Here is a 17,594-nt window from a genome sequence, read left to right as displayed (position 1 = left end):
TTAATCAATTACAAAAGAATAAAATAGTAACTTTATATTTTTCACATTAAAAAACCTTAAATTAAAAACAAGAAGAAAAGAAAGAAAAAGAAAATAAAATGAAAAGGAAAAATATCTTCTTCTCTCTCACACCCATCCCCACCCCTCAACCCAATATTAGAAATCTACCGTTATTACGACTTGGCCCAAAACCAATCACCTATCTCCTTTCGACCAATGAGTGGAAACCAAGCACCAGGTAGGTACCAAACCAGCCGCTATAGATAAGAAATGCTCAAGCGGCCATGGAGGTCTGGACTTATCATTTATACCACACATAGCCCCATTCAATGCGACGTCTCCAAATGGCCTCACCGGCATATCCTTATCACGGCGAAGCGTGATCAGCAATGCAATTGTCCCACCCAACGACTCTGCATATAGAAGCGCCAACAAAATTGGGGCATAACGCACATGAAATTTATTGAAAAATAGAATACATTCATCTACCACAAGATTGATATCGGGCAAGTGGACAATTACTCCCTTGGAATAGCCATGGCCAATATAGTTTAAAGTGCGAATAGCAAATCCGTGCTTGGAAATGTGAACGAAATCAATTGAACGAATCAGTTGGACTCTCTTGTGCAACCATGGACCACGCATAAAATACCCTTGATGGGGGTTTGGCTTAGGGTCGACCATTTTGTGAAAGAGATTGAGGCCCCTGCTTGCTAGTAACGTTTTTTAGAGGTGTGGCGAGTGTAAAATTGTTAGAGACTCAGTGAACCAAATGGGCTAGTCTCATTGGCTTCTGCTATAGGGTACTTGTGCTAGGTGGTGGTGATGGAAAATTTCTAGTTTTGGGTTGAGGGGTTGGGGTGGGGGAGAAGAAAAAATTTTCCTTTTTATTTTATTCTTCTCTGTCATTTTTTTTGAAGGTTTTTAATGTGAAAAATATAAAGTTACCATTTTGTCCTTTTGTAATTGATTAAAATGTGATCAAAGTTCAATTTTTTGGTCAACTAATAAAATCTGGATGGAATCCATCCATTAGGGCTTCATCCGCAAAGTTTTGAAAGGTTTTGGGTGACGATTGCAACAAATAAAAGGTTAGGGGAAAGTCTACAATATTTTGAAAGGTTTGGGATAATAGCTGCAATTGGCCCTTTATTAAACTTTAAGCTATTTCAAATGTTCATTGAACTTTTCCCATTTGTGCTTCATCTAACATTTGTCAAATCTGTTCCCCTAAATTGGCATAATAATAATGTCATCGTTTTTGGTTTTGATAAAAAGTGTAGTATTCGCTTTTTTCATTGAAAAATCATTTTAGAGGAATGTGCTCAATCTTTCATATTATACACTAGGAACTTGCTTTAAACGGTGAAGAATTTTTCTTAGTTTGAAAACATTGTTCGAATACATGTGATTTTTAAAATTAGAGGGTTCCTCTAAAATATCTTCTTGAATAAAACAATTTAGAAACACACTTTTGATGTCCATTTGATGGAGAGTAAATCTTTTATGACAAACAAAAGCAAGAAGCATGCAAATTGATTCTAATATAGCAACTAGTGCAATGTTTCTTCAAAATCAATGTCTTCTTCTTTATTGTCATCTTTTAGGCTATTGATCTAGCCTTGTTACGCATAATTATTCCAATTTCATCTCGTTTATTTTTAAAAAGCCACTTGTACCATTAATTGTTTGGTCACTTAGTCTAACAACTAAATTTCAAATATGATATCTTTCGAATTTATTTAGTGTTTTTTTTTTTTTTGCATAGCTAGAGTCCAAAATTCATCAAACTCGACTTCTTGGAAATTCTTTGGTTTAATTTTCGAAATATAAATGTAATTATTGAAATGGTTTCTACCAGAAGCGCTATTAAACTTTTTGATGGATCATCAATAAACCTCCATTCCTTAGGTAGAGTTGGATCATTTGTACGTCGAGAGATTCTACTTCATCTTATCGCACATTTGCTTTTTCCTCGTATAGATTATACTCCAAACCTACATCATTATCAATACCTTTATCTTGATCAAGATGATTAGTTTCATCAAATTTTACATGCATGGATTCATCAACGACTAAAGTTCTTTTGTTAAAAATTGTATAAGCCTTGCTAGTAGAGAATATCCAAGAAAATTGTCAATATTGGACTTTGAATAAAGTTTTTCCAAAAAACTAACTTATTCGATTATCGTGATATATTTGGAATCTCAAAACCAATTTTAGATGACTGAGAAGTTGAAGTCCAAAATTGGAACAAAAATAGAGAAAAAACTAGATGGGAAAATTGTCAACTCTGTCGCTCGCCTATCGCTCGAGCAACCGACTGTCGCTCAAGAAACGGGCTAGCGATAGGTGGCAAAAAGTTTCTGTAAGTCATTTTGACACTGGTGCTTATGCGAGAGGCCAATGACAGGCTAGCGATAGTAAGTGATGCTTTTGTTTATAAGGTTGCAAGGTTTAACACACAACACTTCGCCTACAACCCCTCATCCTCTATAAATAAGACCTTTTGGACATCCATAAGTCATTCTATATTGATTTCGAATTAGGCATTACATCAAATCTCTTGCAAAAACGCTCCAAAATTCATTCCATATCATTTTCCTTATAGAGAGGATAAATTTCGTTCAAGTTCGTTGTAGCTTGTGTTTTGGAGTGCTTCTTCATGGTCCCTCGTATCTTGGGAAACAAGTGTCGTGAACCGTTAACACTACTGTGAAGCAATTTTGTCTTGAGGAGAAAGTGAATCACTTGTATCATTTTCTATCTCATTTTTCTTCATTTCTTATTTCTTTGTGATGTGTATACCATAAAGGGTTTTCATTGTATTTAATTACGCTCCTGTATATTAAACTTTGATTTACATCCATCACATAACGAGCCTTTTACCAGATTATATTGGTAGACAACAATCTTCAGACAAAATTTGGGTTGTTGTGTTGTAAACAGACCTGTGATCTTCATCTTTGGAGTAGGCTTTACATTTTATTCCCTTCTTATTATTGTTGCGTAGAACTTTTCTTTGTGTAACAGAAATGAACACCATGGAAATGAATTCAAGTCAAACTACCAATGGCACGAATAATGTGGTTCCCCCTTTGGCCATACCACTTCAAAATACTGCGATCCCATATGGAGAAATCCAAAAAGTTTGGAAGCTTGGACTTCAAGAGATGGTAACAAAAGATATTGTTTTATCTAACCACTCTAAACTTGACAAAGTTTATAAAGGAGACCGCACCAACCTTACAAGAATGAAAAAATAATCGTGAATCAATTATTACCTTAGATGAATGGAAGCACTCGAACTTCTTATGCAAAAATTATATCCTAAACGGATTGGACAATATACTATATGGAGTATATAGTTCGAAGGACTCGGCCAAAAAAAATATGGGATTCATTAGAAAAGAAATACAAGACCGAGGATGTCAGGATGAAATGCTCATAGTCGATAAGTTTTTAGATTATAAGATGGTAGACTCCAAGATCGTGATAAGTCAAGTACAAGAACTTCAAGTTCTCCTTGATAACATACTCGCCAAAAAATGGAGTTGAGCACATCTTTTCAAGTCGCTATCATCGTTGAGAAACTCCCTTCTATATGGAGAGACTTCAAAAACTATCTCAAGTACAAACATAAGGAGATGAACTTAGAGGAATTGATTATCTGATTGAGGATCAAAGATTACAATAGGCATATCGAGGAATGTCTATTGTCTAACTTGAAGCAAATTTTGTTTAAGCGGCTCGAAGTTTGTCAACAAGTGCAAGATGTCCGATGATGCACCAAGAAGTGACAACTCCAAAATAGCCAAGAAGTTTAAAAACAATTGTTACAACTGTGGACAGGCCGGACATTGTTCAAAAAACCAAAGAAAACCTCACAAGCCAACATGATTGAAAGAGACACACTGTCTGATGGGATACAAAAAATGAATCTGTCTGTTTCTAAATATAACAATGTTGGTAACTCTCAGGAGTGGTGGGTTGATACTGATGTTACTCGTCACATGTGTGTAAACAAAGTTATGTTTCTAACTACAGAGATTTTGATGGAGAACAACTCTTCATGGGAAACTCCGCAAGTTCCAAGGTTGAAAGGTAAGGAAAAGTTGCATTGAAGATGACTTCCAAAAAAGAACTCATCCTCAACAATATCTTACATGTGCTGCACATTGGCAAGAATCTTATATCCGGGTCTCTACTTAGTAAAAATGATTTTAAACTTGTATTTGTATTCGATAGATTTGTACTTACTAAGAATGAGATGTATGTAGGAAAAGAATATATGTGTGATCGAATGTTCAAAATGAATGTTCTTACAATTATACCAAGGCAAAGCATTATGAATAAATATTTGAATTCCGTTTATATGCTAAAATTGTCTTGTTTGTGACATGGTTGATTAGGACATGTAGCTTACAAGTCTTTGTAGAAACTTATGAATCAAAGTTTCATTTGGGCGTTAAGATTGATCCTAATCGTAAATGAAGTATATGTTGAAGCAAAGTTGGCTAAAACACCGTTCTATTTGGTTTTAAGGAAAACTACACCTTTAGAATTAATTCATAGTGATATAGGTGATTTGAAATTCGTTCAAACTAGAGGTTGTAAGAAATACTTTATAATTTTCATTGATGATTGTACAAGGTATTTTTACGTCTTCTTACTATGAAGTAAAGATAAGGTCTTAGATGCATTTCAAAGTTATAAAGCAAAAGTTGAAGCTCAACTTTGGTAAACTAATAAAGAATATTCGTAGTGACATATGAGGTAAATACGAGGCATCATTTGAAGATTTCTGTTTCAAACATGGAATTATTCATCAGACAACGGCACCTTACGCACCTTAATTGAATAGGATTGCAGAGCGCAAAAGCCGAACTCTTAAAGAAATTATGAACGCAACGTTGTTAAGTTCAGGTTTACTTCAGAATTTGTGGAGGGATCTATTTTAACGAAAACTAGTGTTTGTTAAGACTTGGGGTCCATCTCAATAAGGTCAACCTTGTTAAGAGGAATGTCCCAATTCTTTATATATTGGTCATTATTTCGGTATTTTACCGATGTGGGATTATATTCCCTTAACATGCCCCCGCAAGATGGTAGCTCGTTTGAGCAGACCAATCTTGAAATTCGTGTGCTCATTTTTAGAGACTTAATCGGATCGAATCGCTCGTTGGAGCTTAATGGGCTCTGATACCATGTTAAGTCTTGGGGTCCATCTCAATAAGGTCAACCTTGTTAAGAGGAGTGTCCCAATTCTTTATATATTGGTCATTATTTCGGTATTTTACCGATGTGGGATTATATTCCCTTAACAGTGTTATTAACAAGATACCCCTCTCAAGAAAATCAAAGAAAACCCATATGAATTATAGAAAGGTCATCTTTCTTCATACCAACACTTGAAAGTATGGAGGTATTTGGCTAAAGTTGAAATCCCTAAGCTAAACAAGCAAAGATTTGTCCCAAAACGATTGTTACATATTTATTGGATATGTCAATGACAGTAGTGCATATTGTTTCCTTATACATAAATTTGAAGTTCAAGATGTACATGATGGAACCATAATTAAATCAAGAAATGCATGATTCTTCAAAAATGTTTTTTCATGTAAAGATAGGGAAAGTGCAAGTTCAAATAAAAGAACTTATAATACTACAAGTAGTACTTCAAATGAAGAAGAAACAAGACATCGTAAAAGGGCTAGGATATCTACAACATTTGACCTAGATTTTTCTAACCTATATGATAGAAAATGATCCAAACACTTTTAATGAAGCAATGTCTACACCGGAAACACCACATTGGAAAAAAGCTATCAATAGCGAGATAGACTCTATAATGCAAAATCATACTTGGGAGTTAATTGATTTACATTCTGGAAAGAAGCCTTTAGTGTATAAATACATTTTTAAGAAGAAGCTTAAACTGGATGGATCCATTGACAAATATAAGTCTAAACTGATTGCTAAATGATATAGGAAAAAGAAATTACTTGATTTCTTTGATACTTACTTACCCGTAATAAGAATCACTTTGATAAGGTTGATAATTGCAATTAGACAATAAACAGTCTTGAGATTCATCAAATGAATGTGAAATGATTCCTAAATGGTGAGTTAAAAAGAAGAGATATACATAGAACAACTTGAAGGGTTTGTCTCTCCTAATAATAAAAAAAAGGTTTGTAAATTCGTTAAATAGTCGTATGGATTGAAACAAGCTCTAAAACAATGACACCAAAAATTTGACAAAATAATGTTTTCAAGCAGATTTAAAATAAACGAGTATGAAAAATATGCATACATAAAACATATACCAAATGCCTATGTGATTGTATATATATGTAGACGACATGTTGATAATGGGCAATAGTGACGAAATGATGTTAATCACTAAGAAAATGCTAACGAAGCATTTTGATATGAAAGACATGAGCGTAGCTGATGTGATATTAAGGATTAAGATCTCTAGAATATTAAAATAATTTATATTTTTCCAATCTCACTACATTCAGAGCATACTTAAAAGATATAACATGTTTAGGGAAAGTGTTGCGAAGCCCCTATTGAGACAAATTTACATTTAGCCAAAAATTCGGGTGAATGTGTGTCACAAATAAAGTATTCACAGGTGATAGGCAGTCTAATGTTTACGGATTACGTTTCTCAAAATATCCTACAGTATTTGAAGAATATTGTGATGCAAATTGGATATTCTACATGAAGGATTCCAAGTCTACTAGTTATTATCTATTTACCATTAGTGGAGCTACAATATCACGAAAGTCAACAAATCAAATATGTATAGCTCGATCAACGAAGGAATCTAAGTTCATTGCTTCAGACAAAGATGGAGAAGAAACAGAATGGCTTCGTAACTTCTTAGAAGATATTCTATATTGGCTCAAGTTGGTACATGCAATAACTATGCATTGTGATAGTCAATTTGCTATTAGAAGGGCTCGAAATAGCATGTATAATGATAAGTCTAGACATATATGTCGTAGATACAATATCATTATGGAACTGATCTCTAATGACATTAACTTCATAGATTATGTAAAATCAAAGGAGAAAATTACCGATCCACTCACGAAAGGTTGGCCTAGAGATCAGATACGTTGCCTATCGAAAGAAATGTGATTAAAGCCTACTTCGTAAAAGTCCCTCTAATGGTAACCCTACCTTGTTGATTAGAGATCCTAGAATCTTGGTATAAATGGACAACTAATGAAGCACTTAGGAAATTATTTCCTAACTCTTTCATAGGAAATTCAAGTGCTTTCTATAGAACGATCAAAGGTCAAGAAACTCTTTTAGTGATTCCTCTATCTTGATTAAGTCAAGTAGAGTAGGGTAGAATACTCTTAATAGGAGATTACCTATGTAAGTATGAAGTATGGTCGCTTCAATGAGAAGTGTACGAGGCTAAAATTCTCTAAACACTTATGAAACTAAGAGCGAGTTAGGACCAAAATGAAGCAAGTCACGAGAACCATGAACGAATTAGAAAAGACATCTGTGAGTATTGTTGTATTGGCTTACACTAACGGTTGAATGGTTCAAGACATCAGGTTCACCAAGTAGCCAGGTAAGTCTGATAGTATGTCACTAAGGAATGTTCAAAGTCGAAAGCTGTCTTACATGATGCAATTCTTTTCCGCTCTCTCTACGACACATCATAATTTTTGCATTGCATATGCATATTCGAATTTTCATTCATGTGGGGAATTGTTGGAAATCTGTTTAGAATTGAAGGAAAATAGGTTAAATGTTAAAACTAAAAATGTGAAAAAGTGACTTTCATATCAACTTCGACCAAATATTTAGACTTGATTCGATAGTCAATTACAAATGTAATTAGAACATCGTGGTATATTTAGAATCTCCAAAACAATTTTGGATGAATGAGAAATCGTTCTCCAAAGTTGGAAGGAAAAATAGGGTAAAAACTAACTGAAAAATTGCCTAACTTTGTCGCTTGCCTATTGCTCGAGCAACGAGGCTATCGCTCGAGTGTCCGGCTAGTGATAGGCGGGTGAAAAGTTTTTAAAAATCATTTTAACATTGGCTCTCGAGCGAGAGGCCAGCGATAGCAAGTGATGCTTTTCTTTGTAAGGGTTGTGAGGTCATCCCAACCCTCATCCTCTATAAATAGGACTCACTGGATGTCCATAAGTCATTCCATATTGATTTTGCATTAAGCATTATATCAAATCTCTTGCAAAAACTTTCCAAAATTCATTACATATCATTTTCCTTATATAGAGGATAAATTCTGTTTGAATTTGCTGTGACTTGTGGTTTGAAGTACTTCTACCATAAGTTGATTCCATTGTATCTTGGAAGGCAAGTGCCATGAATTGTTAGCACCGTTGTAGAACAATTTTGTCTTAAGGAAAAAGTGTAACATAGTGCCTTGAATCATTTTCCATATGATTTTTCTTCATTACTTGTTTCTTTGTGGTTTTGTATACCATAAAGGCTTTTCATTTATTGTTGTGTTTAGTTACGCTCCTGTGGATTAAACATTAATTTACATCGATCACAAAACAACCATTTCACCAGATTATATTGGTAGACAACATAGTATAATTTGCATTATACAAAATTTCAGAAACTGATCTCATATATATAGGAAAAAAAGTTTGGCAACTTTCAAAATGATTTCTTCAAATAACTTTCCATCTTGGCTTTTCTTGGAGTAACATTTAAAAGATAGCTCTCTTTTATCACAAGTGAAATTTGTCCTTTTGTTTTGATGCATATATCTTCTAGAGTTGACGTGGAATTTTTAATATCTTAAAGAAAATGATTCAAATCAATCAAAGTATTTTGTGATGAAGGTAAATAGATATCATTGGCTGAGGAGATATTTTCTAGCAAAATGTTCGGTCCCTGCTTGGGGATAAAAATCACATTTTTAGTAAATTTTGATAAAAATTAACGAAATGTGTGGTTGAAAAGTTGTGGGTCCTGTAAAATATGTAGTTAAAATTAATTGTTGATTTTAATTTATATTAAAATCATTACCAAATAGGGGCTGAAGTTAATTAAAGCAAATTGTGAAAAACTATTCAGTGTTTTTATTTGTGATTGAACCTGACTACATGTGGTTATTTATAAAGTTCAATAAAAAATGAACACAAACTTGGTAGGTAAATAAAAAATATTGGCATATCAGATGGCTTTGCGATGCTAATATTAGTGCTAAGAGTAGTTACACCGGTTGTGTTACATGTGCATCAGAATTGACAAATTAGTTTACCAACATATGATGCAGTGAGATTTGATTTGGTTAAAATTTCATCAACCAAATAACAAAAAAGAAAAATAAAATGAAAAGAAAAACCTTCTACTTTTTTTTCGACACCTCATCAATCCGGAAAAAAATTATATAAATGGTGATTTAGAAGAAGCATTTTCCCAGTTTAATTAACTTGAGCATTGCGTTTCATAATTTAATTACCATGAACACCGATTGCATTAATATAGAGTATACTAGGAAATATCGTTGTAAAATTTATTGTTTCAACTATATTAACTAATTTTTTTTAATTTGTATGAAAAAAAGAAATAAGTCTATTTTTATGGGATGGAGATAATATTTATTTCTATCCCATAAAACCTAAAAAATAATGATAATAAAGTTAGCACAGCTTTATTATTTTAGTGCATATGATATTATTCATTCTATAACATTTTTTAACACTTCAATGTATGAAATAAATACATAATTTCAAACTTAAATGATAAATAATAATAATGAAGATACAAAGATGTTATAACCCTTCTAAAAGTGTTTTTAAATTATGAAAATTATTGTACTATTTCATAGATATATTGAGGTGGGGATAATTCAATAAATTTGACCTTTTTTAATTAAAAAAGACAACTTCCTTAAGGGTTATTTGCACATTTGATCCTCGATCTTTCAAAGAATTTGAGATTCCTAAACATTATTGGCACCATTCATTTCCATCCTTTCAATTAATTAGCAGAGTTCTTCATGTTCATTTTGGCCGTTAAAATCAAGTAAAATGAATAATGCGTCTCATCTTTAAATAAACAAAAATAAAAATAAAACAACAAAACAAAAAGTATTTTTTTTGACAATAGAAACTTTTACCATTTTTTTTTTCAAACAACAAGAACCAAATTGTATGTAGAGCTGTTTTGAGAAGCTTAAAATACAAATTTCAATTTGATATTACTTTTTCAGACGACAAGAACTTTAGGACTTCAACCAGACATCAATTATTTTAATCAAAACAGCTTTTGCTCTTCAAAAAAATGCTTTTGAGCTTTACAAAAATCCTCCTAGACACTCTTTTCCTTTAAATGTCTATGTTCTTTGACCATGTTTTATTTGAGATGAGTTATCTGGATAAGTGTGAATTTTATTTTAATTTTTTTTATCCTTATTTGAAAATAATTATGATAGCTTTTGTAGTAAGGATTTAGAATATGTGTAAATGTATTCATAGATAGCTTGCTCAAAACATGTATGGAAATCTTTCCCTTTCTGCATGCTCCTCGCCATTTCTTCTATTATGTAATATTTTACTTCACAGCGCCAATTGTTACAGGTTTATTCTAATATTAGCTGTCTTTGAATACCATTGACCTTACAGTAGTCCTTGAAAGGATTGTAGAAATTCGCCTCCACTTCTATCCTTAATGTCTATATGTGAGAACTATTGTTATCTTTTTTGCAAGTGTTTCAGATTGTAGACAAGTAAATAATGCCTCCAATTTCTTTTTGAGAAAGCAGATCAACATTAATTTTGACATAGTTGTCGGAAAATAGAATGAAGTAAATTTTATTTTTAAGAGATGGAGTTTGCTTCGACCGGCAAATATTTGCATGTTGTAAGTGTTAAGACACAGGATATTAATCCCACATATTGTGCAACGTAATATGCAGGCTATAATTGTTAAGACACAGGAAATGGCTGATATCTTGACTGTCCATAATGTCTTGGTTGTAATAGCTAACATTTAGGCTGTAATCTTGTCCTGAAATCTTGTTTATCCTTTTTTATGTAACTGTAAAATTATTATATATACATCAGCAATATACATTATTTTGGTATTCTGCCAAAACAACTTTTAGCATTTGTTTATCTTTCATGGTATCAGAGCAATAGAGCTTACACTAAACAATTCTATTTTTGCTTTATTAACATGGCTGAGTTTGGTTCTTCTTCCTCATCCAATTTTTCATTCACCAATCCCACGCAACTTGTCTCGATCAAACTTGATGAGACAAACTATCTTGCATGGATTTCTCAGTTTAAACCTATCCTGAAGAGTCACAACCTACTGGATTTTATTGATGGCTCTTCTTCTTGTCCTCCCATGTATGTTGATGACGCTGCTAAGAAAAATGGGACAGTGAATCCAGCATATACTATTTGGCAGAATCGTGATCAACTTTTACTGAGTTGGATCATCTCTTCTATCTCTCCTTCACTGGTGGCATCTCTTTATGGTCTGGACACATCTTACTTGGCATGGCAGTCTCTTGCAGCCCGTTATGCATCCCAGTCCAAATCTCGAGTCTCACACCTGAAGCGTCAATTGCAAAACCTACAGCAGAGCTCTATGACCTGTGCTTCCTACCTCTCTGAAGCCAAGTCCTTGGCTGACCAACTCTCTGCTGTTGGGAAGCCGGTAGATGATGATGATCTCATCTCATTCATCATGGGTGGCCTTAATTCCAACTACACTCAATTCATCACCTCTTACTCATTTCATACAAGAGATTCATCTATGTCCTTCTTTGATTTTAGGTCTGAGGTCTTAAATCATGAAATTTTACTTAATCGACATATCCTCGTTAATCCTACACCAGTAACTTCCACCTTTGCTCTTTACACCAATAAAACACGGCATCAACATATGAGGCACAAGTTGCCATTTTCAGTTTCCTCAAGTGCTAACAATGCTAAGCTACATCATTGTCCTAAACCCTTAGCTTCTTCCATTCCCAAGGCAAGTACTAATTCTTTCTCACAACCTGGTAGCCGCTCACCATGCCAGATTTGCAAGGGCACTAACCATCAGGCTCTGGATTGCTTTCGGCGTATGGATTTTTCTTACCAACGCCGTCATCCTCCTACAGATTTGGTTGCTGATATTAATGTTGACTTCTTGAATACTCAGTGGCTTGCAGATAGTGGTGCTAATGCATATGTAACCAATAATGCTACAAATCTTGATTCCAAGCATAAGTTTGATGGTAATGAGACTGTTGGTGTAGGTAATGGTACAGGTATCTCTATTAAACATACTGGTTCTTCCATTGTCCACTCTAATAATAACCAATTCTTACTTGATAATGTTATTCACTGTCCTCAAGCTGCAACTAACTTGCTTTCCATCAACAAATTTTGTGTCGATAATGATGTTACATTTCTTCTCATTAGTGATGCTTATTATATTCAGGACAACCAGATGGGGATCACGCTTCTTCAGGGATCGAGTGAAAATGGCCTGTATCCTATCAATCTGTCCAACTTATCTCACAATAAGCGTAGAGGATTAACTGCATTTATGGGAATAAAGGCATCTAGCTCTCTTTGGCACCATCGTTTAGGTCATCCATCCGAGTCTATTTTACGTCATATTTTACATTATAATAATTTGCCTCTTCATGGTTTTGTGAGAAAGGGCGTTGTATGTGAATCTTGCCAACTTGGCAAATCTATACAACACCCATTTCCTTCATCGCATCGTGAGACATTATGTCCTCTAGAATTAGTGCATTCTGATGTTTGGGTTGCACCCATTGCTTCCAATTGTGGTTTTGAATTTTATGTAATATTTGTTGACGATTTCAGTCGTTATACATGGCTGTATCCGATTGCAAATAAATCTGATGTTTTCAACTCTTTCATTCAATTTCGCTTGCTTGCTGAAAAACAATTTTCTTATTCCATTAAACAATTACAAATAGATAACGGTGGCGAGTATGTCTCTTCTCATTTTACCAAGTATCTTAATCAAAATGGTATTTTTCATAGGCGTACATGTCCACACACCTCTCAACAAAACGGTATAGCGGAACGTAAACATCGTCATATAGTTGACATGGGACTTACCTTGCTCAATCTGGACTTGCTAGCAAATTTTGGGTCGAATCTTTCCTAACTGCCACATATTTAATCAATAGATTACCTACACCGATTTTAAATAATGATACACCATATTTTAAACTTTATAAAATAATCCCTGACTACTCTTTTCTCCGCAATTTTGGATGTCGTTGCTACCCCTTATTACGTCCTTATGCTAAAAATAAACTGTCTTATTGTAGTGTCCCATGTATTTTCATTGGTTATTGCTCGAGTCAGAAGGGATATAGGTGCCTTGATTCCAGCTAAGATGGGATCATTGAGTCATCACTCCCTTGCTGGTACCGTGGTATCTCCTAGTATGTCTTCTTCTCCAATTCAAATTCCTAATCCTTTAATTATCCCTGATTCTTCTAGTTCACTTGTTCCTTCAACGGATCCTTCTCCTACTCCTACAACTAGACAACACCATCCACAATTATCTCCCATGTTATCAAGTCCACAATTATCTCCAGATGATACAACTCAAGCTATTTCTTCTCTTCTTCATCCCCTTCGGTTGTACTCCCATTGGAAACCATCAACCCCCCAACTATACCCAATTCTAGAGTTGTTACTCGCTCTCAAACTGGAAATTCCCGACCTCGTCAATTCCTAGACTATAAAACTTTTTACTCATCACGTTATCCTCTTAAAATTTTTCAAGCCACCGTTGTTCCTCCTGAACCAAAAATTTTTACACAGGCAGTCTCTAAACCTGAATGGCGCATTGCTATGGAATCTGAATTCAAAGAGTTAATGGATAACAATACATGGTCACTTTGTCCACAACCTTCTACTCATCCCATTGTTCGTAACAAATGGGTTTACAAGGTAAAACAAAAATCAGATGGCTCCATTGATCGCTATAAAGTAAGATTGGTAGCGAAGGGGTTTGATCAGAGGTCTGCGGTAGACTATTTTGAGACATTTAGTCCGGTAGTAAAACCAGCTACTATCAGAGTTCTTTTGGCTTTGGCTATACAATTTTGTTGGATAACTCGACAACTAGATGTCTCTAATGCTTTTCTACAAGGATTTCTTGATGAAGAGGTTTATATGGAACAACCCAAGGGATTTATCAGTGCTGAACATCCTGATTTTGCCTGTAAATTACATCGTTCTCTTTATGGCCTTAAACAGGCACCAAGGGCCTGGTTCACTCGTCTCTCTCGTGCATTATTTGATCTTGGTTTCTGTGGTTCACATGTTGATTACTCACTCTTCACTTTTCATAGAGATAATATACATATTTTTATATTAGTATTTGTTGACGACATCATTATCACCGGCAACGATGATCCTACAATTTTCTCCATTATCTCCCAGTTGAAGTCTGAATTTGTGATGAAAGACTTAGGCAACTTGAGCTATTTCTTGGGCATTGAATCTGTTCGTGACTTAACAGGTTTACATTTACGTCAATCAAAGTATATTGTGGATTTACTTGATCATGCAAGTATGGTTGGTGCTCGACCTTACAAGTCTCCATGCGTTTCTGGTACCAAAATGTCCAAATTTGATGGTGACTTGTTGGTTGATCCATCTGAATATCAACATATAGTTGGGGCCCTACAATATGTTACAATCACATGATCAGATATTGCTTACTCTGTGAATCAATTGTGCTAACATATGCAGGCTCCAACTAGCACTCACTGGACATCAGTTAAGAGGGTTCTAAGATATTTAAAGCACACTGCTGACTTCGGCCTTTATTATCAACCAAGCACCATTTCATTACATGCCTTTTGTGATGCAGATTAGGCTGGTAATCCAGATAATAAAAGGTCTTCCACTGGCTATGGGATTTACCTTGGGCAATGTTTAGTTTCTTGGTCCTCTAAGAAACAACCTGTGGTTTCTCGGTCCACTACTGAGGCAGAATATAGGAGCTTGTCATTAACAACTGCAGAGGTGTACTGGATAAGAATGCTTCTACTAGAACTATGCATCTATCTGCCTCAACCTCCTGTTCTTTGGTGTGATAATCTAAGTGCTATGTCACTAGCATCCAATCCTATTTTCCATGCTCAAACTAAGCACATCGAGGTTGATTATCACTTCATTAGAGAAAAAGTAGATAACAAAGATGTGGTTGTTCGTTACGTCAACACAAAAAATCAAGGTGCTGACATTTTCACCAAAGGACACACTGTTGATCGCTTTTGTAACTTACGTGACAAATTGTTGGTTTGTTCCATACCCTCCAATTTGAGGGAAGGTGTTAAGACACAGGCTATCAATCCCACATATTGTGCAACGGAATATACAGGCTATAATTGTTAAGACACAGGAAATGGCTGATAGCTCCATAATGTCTTGGTTGTAATGGCTGACATTTAGGCTGTAATCTTCTCCTGAAATCTTGTCTGTAATCTTGTCCTGAAATCTTGTTTAGCCTTTTTTATGTAACTGTAAAATTATTATATATACATTAGCAATATACATTGTTTTGGTATTATGCCAAAACAACTTTCAGCATTTGTTTATCTTTCAGTAAGAATCATAAACATGCTTGAACATAAGTTCTGGGACAAGTATCCTTACTTGAAAGAATGAATTTCAAGATCTTTATGTAATTGAACTACCTTGCATTTCAAAACTCCAAAATCTACATTTAATTGTTCTCCAATGGTCCCAATACTAATCTAAATGCCTAATTTGTTGAGTTTTCATGCCATATATGTGATTCTAGGCACTTATCTATTTTTGAGTTATTTTCCAAACGAATTTCACTTTATTCTTGCCATCTTTTCTCTCTTGTCATGCAATTCAAAGTGACAATAGTTATTTCATGACTATGGAAGTAGATGAAAGTTGAATGAAATTATGAGCTTAATTCTATTCAACCCACTCCCTTCAATTCACTTTAATAACTTGTAGATTAGATCATCCAACACGGGTGACCCACAATCTAGTATTTTTCAACATCTCCCACTAGCAGGTGATAAACTTGACCCAAACCACAATTGACAATGAATATCACTTGTTAGATTCTTCTCAAGATCTATCTCACAAAAATTCAAACAAAAAATAGATCGTGCAACCAACGAGTAATATTAGAACTCACGATACCCTAAACCTATTAAGGATGTATAATAGCTCTACTAGATGAACATTACATCTCTTTATACTCCAAAATCATTTTTCAACAATAATTCAAATATTGATGGAACAATAATTCATATATATCTAATACATATATATGGTTGTAAAAACATACGTGGTATGAACAAATGCTACGATATTTTTCTCATTTTTAGGGCATATGTAATATTTTTATGAACAAATAACACTATGTATATCTTAAGTATTCCTCGATACCTAACTCGAGTTCTCTTTATATTTATTCATTTAGGCAATCGAGAACTCGATCAACTATAAAACAAGTCTAATGGATAATGTAATCCATATCGATTACTTGTTGTACTCTCATCTTGATATCGTATCAAGACAACTGGATCATTTACACAAGGTGATTACTTGTGTGAGTGAGCCAGTCTCAATCTATTCAACATAATTTATATGTGCATATAAATCATTATCTCGTAATCTCAACAATATATTACACACGAACTCAACATTGTTCATCTATGGGCATACAAAAACTCAATCTAGAGTTTTCAGATATATCAAGTATCATATTCAATGCATTTCTAGAGATTCGACGTTCAGAGGAGCTCCTCGAGCCGACCATTCCATCCTATGGAATGGAGTCAGGCTCTTTCCTACCAACAAAGATATCTCTAGACATATTCAGGGTATGAAAATTACAAATCATCATTTACATAGATATATTACAAAAACACTTTCTTTGCAAATGTCTATTGCAGAAATACTATAGGGTGTTTAGGTTCCATCCTAATATTTGAGATTCTCAACACATGAGATACTTGTATAATTATCATGGATCTCATATTCTCAATTAGCATCACTAGATGCCAATATATCTATACCAGACAATTTTTTCATCTGCAAAGATATATATGTAGTATATACTTCTTGCTACTATATAGAGTAAGATTACATAAGTCTAATAACTCTCGTTCTCAGTCGACATCTGCATACCTATTCCAATCACAATTTATTCCCTCGGTAACAAATAAAATATTTGATGGTAGTACTCTTCAGGTATCACAATACATTTTCTAAAGATAATATTAATACCTACTGACAAGATCCATGGCATGACAAATTTTAGGACAAATATACCTCATAGCATACTTCTAATTCCTAGCCGTACTAGATATAGCTCACTGGATATCTCTTTGTATACTTATGGAGTCTTTAGACATTTATGAAAACTCATATGGCCACCGATATAAAAGTATTAACATGATAGCAATTCTATAGTTAAAAATATTTTAGAGTCTTTAGAGTATTAAACTCTTGTGATATAGTAGGAAGACCAGAATAATTTTTTAGCACAAAACATACAATTTATTAAACCCATGTCTTTCA

The 17,594-nt window shown here is 34.1% G+C and overlaps 1 protein-coding gene across 1 annotated transcript; it reads right to left on the bottom strand.

Annotated features, from left to right (window-relative positions):
- Positions 1-195: 195 nt before the first annotated feature.
- On the bottom strand, positions 196-684 carry LOC111381391. The gene has a single exon (XM_023005168.1). It carries the CDS (start codon positions 682-684, stop codon positions 196-198), a length of 489 nt encoding a protein of 162 aa, XP_022860936.1.
- Positions 685-17,594: the final 16,910 nt, after the last annotated feature.

This window comes from Olea europaea, unplaced genomic scaffold (assembly GCF_002742605.1).
Source record: "Olea europaea var. sylvestris unplaced genomic scaffold, O_europaea_v1 scaffold23, whole genome shotgun sequence".
In the NCBI taxonomy this organism is placed as follows: domain Eukaryota; kingdom Viridiplantae; phylum Streptophyta; class Magnoliopsida; order Lamiales; family Oleaceae; genus Olea; species Olea europaea.
The sequence above is the reverse complement of the archived record's forward strand: the minus strand, read 5'-3'. Positions and strand labels throughout refer to the sequence as shown.

Coding starts and splice junctions, on each gene's coding strand:
- LOC111381391 (XM_023005168.1), bottom strand. CDS start 684: ATGGTCGACCCTAAGCCAAACCCCCATCAAGGGTATTTTATGCGTGGT.